This window comes from Gavia stellata, chromosome 2, assembly GCF_030936135.1.
Source record: "Gavia stellata isolate bGavSte3 chromosome 2, bGavSte3.hap2, whole genome shotgun sequence".
NCBI classification, from domain to species: Eukaryota; Metazoa; Chordata; class Aves; order Gaviiformes; family Gaviidae; genus Gavia; species Gavia stellata.
The window spans coordinates 34,386,630-34,398,724 of NC_082595.1; the positions used below are offsets into that span (position 1 = coordinate 34,386,630).

At 43.8% G+C, this 12,095-nt stretch overlaps 1 protein-coding gene across 1 annotated transcript in view; it reads left to right on the forward strand.

Moving 5' to 3' along the window:
• Positions 1–5,224: 5,224 nt before the first annotated feature.
• RNASET2 (ribonuclease T2) overlaps positions 5,225–12,095 on the forward strand; it is a 28,785-nt gene continuing 21,914 nt past the window's right edge. The window contains exons 1-2 of the mRNA XM_059833351.1: positions 5,225–5,288; positions 11,149–11,253. Of these exons, the coding sequence (XP_059689334.1) occupies positions 11,165–11,253 (89 nt within the window). The 5' untranslated portion in view covers positions 5,225–5,288; positions 11,149–11,164. The remainder of the gene's footprint in view (positions 5,289–11,148; positions 11,254–12,095) is intronic.

Here is a 12,095-nt window from a genome sequence, read left to right on the forward strand (position 1 = left end):
CCCGAAGGGGCACGTAGCGAGGCCGCAGCCGCCCAGCGCCTCTGCCGTCCGCGGCGCCTGGAAACTGCGGTGGCGAATAGGCAGCGCGACCGCCGGCGCCGCGAACGGCGGGCGGGGAGTTTAAAGCGGGGAGCAGCGTTAACGGCTGAATTGCGCGGCCGTTCACCTTTGGCGCCGGCGCCACCGCGACCCGCTCGCCCCCGTAAGCTGCCCCTCAGTCACTTCCTTCTTTCCTCTCTCCCTCCCCCTCAGTGCTTCCCGCCACACTCGAACCCAACGAACACTAAACTAAACCCGCCCTCTCCCGCGCCCGGCGGCTGCAGCTGCTCTCTCTTCGTGCTCTCACCCTAAAGCGGGAGGGGAGGGGCACAGAGATGGGTTTAAGGAGCAAACAACCTCCAGAGCTGAGCTCACCCCCGCGGCGAGGAAAACGCAGTCCCTGGCCTCTGAGGGAGGGCAACCTCCTCAGGGTGGCGGCGGGCCCTGGCAAGGCCTCTGCTACTGCACCTACCCGCTCTGCCGCGCACGAGGGACCCAGCGTCGCAGAGTCGGGTTATAAAGGGCTCCTAGAGTCCCTGGTTTATAAAACGTAAATAAGCATGTTCGTTATGTTGAAAGGGTAGGGCGGTGTCGTACGTATGGGAGGCTCCGACGTTATTGTGCCTTAAAAAAAAGATATGAAGCTTTGTAAGTTGTAATACTTAATTTGCAGCACTGCGTGTTTCTTTCAGGCCTTTTTTCACGCTGAACTGTCCACGATTTTTCTTGAAGAGAAATAAAATGTACAATAAAGAATTTCAGAGGCGACGAATATTCAAAGTGAGCAAGTAGGTCTCCCGCGGCGGGGGGTGGGGGTGGTGTAAGGCCTTGCTGGAAGCTGATTTTCAAAAACACGCAGTAGGTGGCACTGATTCTTCAGTGATGCCCTAAAGACCATCCGTCGAGCCTGGGAGGGCAGGTGTCATTCATACCGCCCTGCTTCTGTTGAACCCACGGGAGGTACTGCTGGATGTCTGAGTCTCTCGAAGAATACAGCACTGCGTTTTGAACTCCTGAAGTTGGGAAACGTTAGCAGTCTTTCACTTCAGTACAAAATTGTGTTAAAGTAAACCCACAACGCTGCACTTCTTAAGCAAGACAGTAAGAGTTTCAACCTAATTTTCAAAACCCTATCAGAAGCAAATCATAAATGCAAAAACTTAATGGCTGGTATTACGCTTACCATTTTTATTAGCCCACCAAATCTCCAAATGTAATGGAAAGACAAAACCTACTTGACAAAATACTTGAAAGAGGTTGCAAAGCAAAGGAAAACATCAGTAGACTCAGAAAAAAGTTTATTGTTGTAAAATTCATTTCAGCATTTCAGTAACACTCGCTTCCTGCTCTCAAATATGTGTAGAATATTTTGAATCCAGTCTACAGATAACCCTTTTTGAGCTCTGCAAAATACCACAATATTATTTAGCTAAATATTCATCACCTAGAGGGCAGCAAAGCATTCTAATAGTCCAACTTCCCATCCAGCACACAATGCACCGTCTCAAACCGTCTCATGTTTGAAGGAAATGTTGCCATTTTGAATGTATGTAATTCCCAAATGGAAATCATTGAAACTCATTGCAAAAGATAAACAAAATTATTTTTACTGTTTGTACAGCAATGTAAATGTGAATAACATGTTACCACAGAAAGAAGAAAAAGTGTTTTTCATGGGAAAACCAATATAGCTTTAAAAAGATCCTGTAAAATTAATACTGTCTTATTAAAAAATCAAAATGCTGTGGTAGCATTGCTACAGGCTCTTAACACAATTTAAATCAAATTTAGGCTTTCAAAATCATGCATGGTCCAAGTCTATTGACTTAAAATTAGGACATGGGAATACACACATTCCAAAACTTGTGCATCTGCTCAGAGTATTGTAAATGTTGTGTTAACACAGAATTAAGAATGAAGTCTAGCTAGATTTGTTTGATCTATTTGTGCAATGGGAATAATCAAAGCAAAACAACGCATTGTGTTAGGGAGACGAAATTTGAAAGTCTCTATCATGACTCTTAAATCCCAATCTGAATGTAAACTGCTGGAAGACGGAAAAATGTATTCTTCTGAAGTGTTTCATATAGAATCTTTAAAGAAGATGAATCATGCCAACCTCGTTTTGGGTTGGTTTTTTTTCAGACAACACATTTCAGCATATAAACATATAAAAATCTAAGATACAACTACATTTGTTCAGAGATTTTTGAGGAAAATTATTTTCATGAAAAATTTAAAAGAAACTTGTCAAATGTTTGGACATTCCCTCAGTTTTCCGCCAGTTTCTAGTCATAGCATCGTGAGTGTTAATAGGGAGCAATCAGGAGAGAAAAGTCAATACTGAAATAAAAGATCATAGTCATTTTAATGAGAAGTTCCCAAAACGAGGTCTATTATTTTTCAATACAATGCTTCTTAGATTTAGGAGTCCAACCTGTTCCCAGAATTAATTATATAGAGTATTAAAAATACAGTTTAACTATAAGTTGGTGATTGAGGTTCTGGTTCAGGAAAGCACATCAGTACTTTTTAGTTTTATCCCAATTCAGAAGAGTATTCTAAGCTTGTTGGTATGTGCTCGTGCCCTAGGATTTGAGCATGTGTAAATCTGTGGAGCCGCATGACCATAATGCGGGACACAGATATGGGTCAGGTACTGAGTTCCAAATTGGATGGCCAGCCTGTTCACTGGGGGAACGGCTATAGCAGGTCTCGTATCTGAGTGAGGATGTTGCCACACTTTAGGAAAAGTCAAAGGTCCCAACAGCTTCCACGGCCTCTATGCAGTTATTCATGCATATTAGTTCCTTGTCCTTTCATTATGACTTACGTGGTAAATTCTTTCTGCCTTGCTCCTAATGAACAGTCTCTTATGTTGTGCATAATTCTGCCAAAGTCAGTGGAGGCTATCAGTGGCATAAAGTACAGTTCAAAATGACCAAAGTCCCTAAATCTTTCTTTTAATATAACCAAGTGTCAGAACTAAATTCCAGGCCATAATTATTAAATGATGTCTTGGCACCACTTTACATCTTATAAACCTGGATATTTACATATGCTTGTCCACAATCCCCAGTATTCTGAGTTGATTTAAGATGGCCTGTCTGCCAAGATGAAAGAAGAATGTGGTTTTGTTTCACAAATGATTATTTGAGAAAGCAGTCTTATTATGATTGTTTTTAGTCCTCAAGCAGATTGCAACAACAGCTGTTTGCATTACTGAGGTAACGAACTTCTTAAGAGCAGAACATTTCCTAATCTTAATATAAAAAGGTTGAAAACAGTGAAAGTAGAACTTGGCTTTCTTTCTCATTATAGGTGTGAGCATCCACATCTGATACAATGTTTGATTTTAAATTATTGATTTATCAACAATTCTCTTGTTTCCAGTACATAGATAAATATTAAATGAAAAGTCTTAAGGAGATAGTTATCCAAAGTAGCTGTCCATTGTCTACCTTTCTCATATTCCTCAAACACATTCTCTTTAATAATAGCCTCCATTAACATGCACTGTTTTCTAATGATATAATGGCATTAAAATATGGTTTCCTTGTCCTGATACCTTACGAGCCTATATGATTTTAGATCAGCTTGGATTCTCTCTTTAAAACCACCTTAATGGGAAACTTGTCTTTGGGCTTAGTTTTCACAGAGCGCTAAGTGTTAATTTGGGAGCCTAAGAGTGTAAATCCCTATTGCACCTCAAAACAAGACTAACATTGGAGCACAAGACCTTGCAAGCTCTATTGTACATGCAGTGCAGCCCACTCTTTTCATTCCTAGCCTGCAGACAAAGATAAAATCCGAGGCTGAGAGAATAATTCCGGGTCCATGTCTACTGACTCCTCATGGACAGTGACAAGGACTTCAGTGCCAGATGGAGGGGTGATGCCCTCAGCAGCAGGAAGAGGAGGAGCAGCACTGAATACAGGGATCTGGAGAACTTCACTATTTTTAACTCTTGAACAAAATCTCTGAAACTTTTGATACCTCTCAGACACTGTCAGAGACAACAGCAGATGGATCACTTGTTTCATCCAGCATGACATTTTTGTGTTTCCACAAGAAGGCGGGCTAAGAAGTTAGTTTTGTCTCATCCTCCTTCTTACCATGTAAATGTGTAAACGTAACAAAAAAAAAATCTTGCCAGTGAATAATACTGTAACTTTGAACAAAGACCTTATTACATAGACTGTAATTAATCCGTTCAAAACAAATGTTGTTTTGCTTGTGGAAGTAGATCTGCCCACGTATTTCTCAAGTGCGTTGAAGGAGGATGGTTGTGACATATCCCCCCTAGTTCAAAACTATGCAATAGTAACTAGTAATCACGCTTTGTATTTGTGATTCACGCATCAACAGAGAAAGAGGGGTTGGAATATGTCTCATGGTTTACCACAGCACTGAGAAAATGTGGACTAAGTCCTGCCTGGGATACTCGTGACTCATCCCTTTGGGTTGTTTCTTCCTCAGAAACATCCTGTTGTTTCCAAACACGAGTGTTACCATTTCAAACTTTCCTCTTTATTTTGGAGAAGTACACCACAGACGCATGTGTCAGCATTCCTTTCTTCACCTTTCTGGGCTTGCCTTGGTCAACAATCTTCTATTTGCTATTTGAGTTGATCACTTAAAAATTAAAATACAGAGTGTCCTACTGCATTCCTGAAGACCTCTGTGCTGCACAAATTTTCAGTAGGAAATCGAAATTATTAAAATCTAGAATATGCTAAAGCAGAACGAACCAAAGCATCAGGATGAGCAAAACCATGCATATAAATGGTTTCCTCCGCGGCCACACGGTGTTTCTGCCGTGCGCCCGCACACACGGGCCTGCTCCCCGGGGCGCCGGGCTCCAGCGGCGCCTGGCCGGGGGGACGCCGAGGGGACGCCGAGGGGACGCCGAGGAGCGCCATCGCCCCCGGGGCAGGGGGTCCGGAGCGGCAGCGAGACGCCGGGCGGACCGCGGGACACGGCCGGTTGTCGGCAGGAGGCGGGGCGGGCCCCGTGCGACCTTGTGGGGCGGCCGGGGAGGGCGGTCCTGTCCCGCGGGGCGGTGGGTGGGTCACGGGGGTGCTCCGTCCCTCCCTCCCTCCCTCCCGCAGCCTTCTGTGTAGGCGGGGGCTGCGCGAGGTCAGCCCTGCTGGGAGCGCGTCCGTGCGTGGTGCTGCGCCTGGCCCTGAAGAGAGGCCCGGGCCGCCGGGGAGCTCCTGCAGAGTCAGGGCCGGAGGAGCGGGCGGAAGGTAACGTGGGTCGCGGGCAGGGCCAAGCAGTGCAGGCTGGGGTGAGGTGAGGTGAGGTGAGGTCTCGGGTGCGAGGCGACGGAGGTCAGGTTTGAAGGCCTCTCTGGCCCGGCGTCCCTGCTGCTCCTTCTTCCCGCCTCTTGCCCCTCGTGTGGCCGCGCTGCGGTGGCAGCGGTCGCGCAGGAGGAAGGCAGCGTTCGGCCTGCCCGAGGTACTTCTGTGTAAGCTTTTTTGCCTGTTGCCCACAGTGAGATTACTGACTTGCACGAAGTTAGGTGGGATTTGCAGGACTGGCAAGGGCTCAAATCATATCAGGTTTCATTTCTTATGCCTTAAATTCTTGGCGATTTATAAAAATACCCTTGTAATAAAACGTGACGATTGTTTATCTGGAGCAAGCACTTTATGGTGTCAGGAAGTTAAATCTTACAACACTGTGCTAGAAGTAGAGCAGTGTGGTTGTGTGTGAGGAAAGCAAGGTGCCGCCTTGCTCAAGACTTCCCCAGGAAGGCAGGGGAAGGGCAGCTCGGAGCACGGCACCGAGCTCCTGCCAGGCTCGCCCTAAAACCACTGCTGCGCAAGTTCTGCTTCAGATTGTACTTTCTGAGAGAAGTAGTGAGAAAGGTCTGCTAAAAAACTTGCTGTCTCAGTGGACGTGAGTATTGCATCTGAAAATCTTTAAAGTGCTTTTTGTAGTTAAACAGCACTCAGGCTTGGGAAGAATGGTTAGCTGGGAGTAGGCTGTGGAGGTAAAAGTTTCCAGAGTTAAGAGCATTGGTATAAATTAAATTAATGCTTCTGGTGCATGGTTTTGTAACGCGGCTGTCTAACTTGTTGTGGCAGAGGTAGTGAGTGCTGCCTTGTCTGAGATGGCACCAAAAGCTTAGGTGCTCATTTTTGTGCTTTTCGATGCCAGGCTAGCTGCCCTGATTCTCATCTCTGGCCGTTGTTGCCGACACTTTCCTGCGTGCCTGCTATACTGTTAGCTGTGGGAGTCCTCTCGCAAATGCTTAAGTGCTCTTCTGCAGCCTCTTCTCTGTTCTCTAAGTCTATATTCCTGAACTAAAGTGTAAACCAGGAAATTTTATATAAATGTGGGGTTTGTTAGTCAAGCTGGTTGTTAAAAGCAAAAAAGAAAATAAGGGGCTAGAATACAGGTAACTCATTGCTAGTGTCCAAAAGAAGCATATGCTGTATCGGCAGCACCCTCAAGATGGTATATTAGAATTCAAACATTAGCAAACATGTTAAAGAAAGATTTTATTACAAGTTCTCCCTATGCCACCTGGACTCTCACAGGTCTATGGGGCCTGATGGCATCCACCCAAGGGTGCTGAGGGAGCTGGCGGAGGAGCTTGCCAAGCTGCTCTCCATCATTTATCAACAGTCCTGGTTAACAGGGCAGGTCCCGGATGACTGGAGGATTGCCAACGTGACGCCCATCTACAAGAAGGGCTGGAAGGAGGATCCGGGGAACTACAGACCTGTCAGCCTGACCTCGGTGCCGGGGAAGATTATGGAGAGGATCATCTCGAGGGCGCTCACAGGGCACGTGCAGGACACCCAAGGGATCAGGCCCAGCCAGCACGGGTTCATGAAAGGCAGGTCCTGCTTGACCAACCTGATCTCCTTCTATGACCAGGTGACCCGCCTAGTGGGTGAGGGAATGGCTGTCGATGTTGTTTACCTGGACTTTAGTAAAGCCTTTGACACTGTTCCCCACAGTATTCTCCTGGAGAAGCTGGTGGCTCATGGCTTAGACAGATGCACTCTTCGCTGGGTTAAAAGATGGCTGGATGGCCGAGCCCAGAGAGTTGTAGTGAATGGAGTGAAATCCATTTGGTGGCCGGTCACAAGCGGAGTCCCCCAGGGCTCAGTTTTGGGGCCGGTATTGTTTAATATCTTTATTGATGATCTGGATGAGGGGATTGAGTGCTCCCTCAGCAAGTTTGCAGATGACACCAAGTTGGGCAGGAGTGTTGATCTGCTCGAGGGTAGGAAGGCTCTGCAGAGGGATCTGGACAGGCTGGATCGATGGGCCGAGGCCAATTGTATGAGGTTTAACAAGGCCAAGTGCCGGGTCCTGCGCTTGGGTCACAACAACCCCAGACAACGCTACAGGCTTGGGGACGAGTGGCTGGAAAGCTGCCCTGCAGAAAAGGACCTGGGGGTGTTGATTGACAGCCGGCTGAATATGAGCCAGCAGTGTGCCCAGGTGGCCAAGAAGGCCAAGGGCATCCTGGCCTGTATCAGAAACAGTGTGGCCAGCAGGAGTAGGGAGGTGATCGTGCCCCTGTAGTTGGCACTGCTGAGGCCGCACCTCAAATACTGTGTTCAGTTTTGGGCCCCTCACTACAAGAAGGACATTGAGGTGCTGGAGTGTGTCCAGAGAAGGGCGACGAAGCTGGTGAGGGGTCTGGAGCACAAGTCTTATGAGGAGCGGCTGAGAGAGCTGGGGTTGTTGAGTCTGGAGAAGAGGAGGCTGAGGGGAGACCTCATCGCTCTCTACAATTACCTGAAAGGGGGTTGCAGAGAGGTGGGTGTTGGTCTCTTCTCCCAAGTGACTAGTGACAGGACAAGAGGAAATGGCCTCAAGTTGCACCAGGGGAGGTTTAAACTGGATATTAGGAAAAATGTCTTTACTGAGAGAGTGGTGAAACACTGGAACAGGCTGCCCAGGGAAGTGGTGGAGTCACCATCCCTGGAGGTGTTCAAGGAACGTGTGGACGAGGCATTGTGGGATATGGTTTAGTGGGCATGGTGGTGTTGGTTGATGGTTGGACTTGATGATCTTACAGGTCTTTTCCAACCGTAGTGATTCTGTGATTCTGTGATAGTCCTTGATAAGCTTGGGCAGGTAATTTTGATACCAGCATTGAGCAATGCTAACATAGCTGAAAGTGACCTTGTCCCAACTCAGTTATTAACACACACAAAAGTGTTGTGTGTTCATATCCTGGTATAGTAAACCAAGAGTCATCCCAAAGCTATTCTTATTCTTTGGAATCTTATCTATAGTGAAAATGAGTCAATAGCCTAGTTTCAAATAATGATTTTATATACCTGTGCATGTTTCATTTTGAAGTTGTAAATTTTCTTCATTACAAAGTCTTTTGGAACATTATGACTTTTTTATAACTAACTTTCATAATATGAAATCCCTAGTTTTTCTTACTACAGTAGAATTGGTGTAAGATTTGCTAATCTCTTCTTTCTTGTATTTGTGGAATTAGTAATCCGTGCAATTTTTAGTAAGCAAAAGCAATTTTTATTAAAATTGCATGTGCTTCCTACATCTAAGTTGTTAATACAGTTTTAAATTGGATGTGTATTGCCTCAAATGTGCATCATTTGGGTGCTTTTCAGGTGAGACTGACACACTTTTCATATCCCACCAGTAATGTCACAGCGAATAAAAGGTCAGCTTGAGTAAATCACTCAGTCTGTCATTATAGTGTCATGATAGCTGCAATATTGGCTTCCAAGCTAAAACCTTAGAGAGAGTTTATATATTGTTTATTAGTGGAAAAAATGTAATTTGGTATGTAAAAGTTACAGATGGGTGCCTTTCAGAGCTGCTGACTGTCTCTGTTGTCCCTACGTTCCAGTTCCAGGGTGCAGAGCAGTATGCAGAATAAACCAGTACATTCTACTGCTCTGATAGCAGAAGCCCCCCCTCTGTTTCTGGTCATTATTTGATCAAACTTAAAAGTCCAATGGGAAAGGGAGATAATTGCCTTTATGTTTTTTTGTAACTTAATCACTGGAAAAAGAAATGTTTCTTTGTGCCTGCCATCTTAATTCATACCACTTTGCAAAAGAAATGCTATAATGTTTGCTGGCTTATTTTTCTTCCATAATCTACCTCCTTAAAACATTTTTTCCAGACCGTTGTACAGTGCAGCTCTTTTTGGTGATGGGGTGTGACATTATTGTCTTTTAAGTGGTACTTTCTGCTCTCTGAAGAAATATCCTTTTTATAGGTAGGGCAGAATCTTACCTGAAGACTCCTTACATCTCTCTATGATTTATCTTGGGTAGGTAGTTTATCATGCAGAAAAATAAAGTCTTATGTGGTTGGTTATCAGTTGAAAATAACAGTAGATGAAATCATAAACAGGGCTATAAGATTGAATCCACATCATTAATTCCTACTGTTCAAGTGATGAGACTTGAGATCACTTTAAATGCAGAACTCTCGGGGAAACTGAGTACCTGACAGTTAATTACTTATTTGCGATTTTTTTGTACATTATGTGAATATGTAAGTTTCTTTAATACAAGATGTACATCTTGCTTTAGCTAGCTTTTGATAAAGATTATTTCTACATTATCAATTGCTTTGGTATACAAGTAGCACACTCCGAATAATTTCTAATTTTTTATGCTCATCTTGCCTGGTGAGTGAAAATCATTCAGGCCTTTTTTAAGAAACTAGATCAGAAAATTAACACCTGCCAGCTAAGATTTATCTAGTAATATCTTCTGTTCGGCCAAGCTGTTTACCTTGATATGTCCATTGCAAATTAAGACAGACATTAACGTATGAAGTAGATGAATAGCTTAAAGGCTGTAGTTGCTTCACAATTTAGCAAAACCTTGTAATAAATCTGACTGGTCAACTGTTACAGCTGTTCCCCAAACCCTTCACCAGTTTTGAAACCTAGACACATTTTGCGAGCTGGGATACTGCCTCCTGCCTACGTCAGCTTTGCCACGGCATTGGCAGAACTGCGGGGTAGGGCTTCTGCAGGGCCTTGCAGGCTGGGTCCAGAGCCATGCAGTAATAGTGGGAAAGTGGACTCTTGTTTATAATGAGCCGTGGATCAGAATTACATTGAATTTCCTAAAGTTAGCCTTGATGGTGAATCAGCAGTGTCTTTACTGGTGTCAAAGCAGGCTTTATTTGACTATTAGAAGAAAGGATTAATTCTAAAACCTTTATAGGAAAAAGGATATGACTTGTGTAGTGAGTGATCTTGGAAGCGGCACATGGGTTATACGCAGTGTCTTGCGCTTTTTTTAGGACTCTCAAAATGAGGAAGTTGGAAAGTAGGTTTGGTGAGGCATTAATAACTGCATGTAAATACATGTATGTACATCTATTTCTGACATCTAGGAGGTAGCATTTTAAGTGCTGTGAAATGGCTGACAGATGCAGGAGGCAGCTGGGTTTTTTTTTGACCTGTGACAAGTGAAAGTCCTCCTGTTGGTGAAAGTTACTCTGATTTGGGTTTTTCTCGCCTGATTTCTAGGGTTCATGAGGTAGTAGGCAGAGTGTGCATGGTTTTGTAGAGCCTGTCTCAGGTTTATAACAAGAACAGAAACTAATCTGGTTTTAGCAGCAATTTTTTTTAACATCAGTTTAGCAGTCGACTAGCATTGAGAGAGAATTTCATCCTTGGACATCATACTTTACTTCCAGTGAGTTTCTAATACGAACCTTGGGCAATCCAACATGAATATTCAATGTTAAATTCAAAGTTTCTTTAATGAATCACTTTGGGTATTTGAGCTGACCACAAGTAGAATCTTACGTTACCTAAGGTATGGCTGCTTAGAAGACATGTATTTCTATTTATTGGAAAGTGGTTCTATTGGGACTATGTGCAAGTAAAGGAAAAAAAAAGGAAACCATGGATCTCATCCTTGATGCTATTAGTTTATGAAAATTAGCACACAAGCTGGGGAATCAGACACAGCCTTGAAAGAGATCCTCATTTTACCTGTGGTTGTAAATCTAGTCTAGAGTTGATATTACCTGCTGTTTCTGAGATAGTTGTGGTTTTCTGCGTTTTAACACTTGCAATTTAGTGCATTGGATAAGTAACAGATTTCTTCTTTTAACACATTTTTACAGCTATTTAATTAACAAAATGAAGCCTGCAAAGCTGCACTATTGGATTCTGGGTTGGTTTTCTATGGCATTATGTTGTTGGTGTACTTCAGATAAATTCACTCAAAGGTAAGTTATGCTTTAAAAAAAAATCTCTAAGAGCTCTTTCTTAAGTGCAGAGCAGAATAGTTTACTTGTAATGAGTATAAATTTTCTTATTTTATTATGTGCTGGTTTTGATGTGTTATTCTTCCCTTAGGTGACTGGTAAAATGAGGCATCTACATTAACTGCAGGAGTGGGGGTCATGTCTAAGAAAAGCTTTACATTTATTAATGTGTCAGCATGAAAAATGAGGGAAACTTAAATTACATTCATTGCACTTAAAACTTTGCGATCTTGCTTAAAATTAATCATTTAGACTTGTGATATAGTAATGACAAAAACAAAAAATAATTTTGGAACCTATAACAAAAAACTGGAGTCGTCCCTGTGGCATGAATTGTGCCAAGTGTTACACTGTATACTTTTTTTTTTCCTTGCTGTTTCTTAGCTCCAATAATTTTAAGTTCCTTTTCATACAACATCCCAGCTGGGGCTGTATTAGTGCTGTGCAGCCTTTTGGTGGTTGTTGCAGTTGGCAAAATCTGAGCTTGAATACCCAGGGTCCATGGGGAAACCCACACCCCAAATCACACCCTTCTGTGGTAAAAGCTCCTATGGCATTATATTAGGAAATAGAATTTTCTCCTTCCTTTCAATGTTTTGGCAAGAGAATGGTTAAGGGTGCTCAGTTCAGTGCTGGACTTCATATAATGGCTACACTGCAGCTGGTTTGTAGCTTAGACACTATGCTGAGGTTTCTTGAATCCCCAGGACTTGGGCTATGGCTTGGCCATCTTGGCAGCAGGGGCAGCTCTAGAGGCATGGTGCTGAAATGCACAGCACAGGGCTGGATAACGTGGGTCAGAA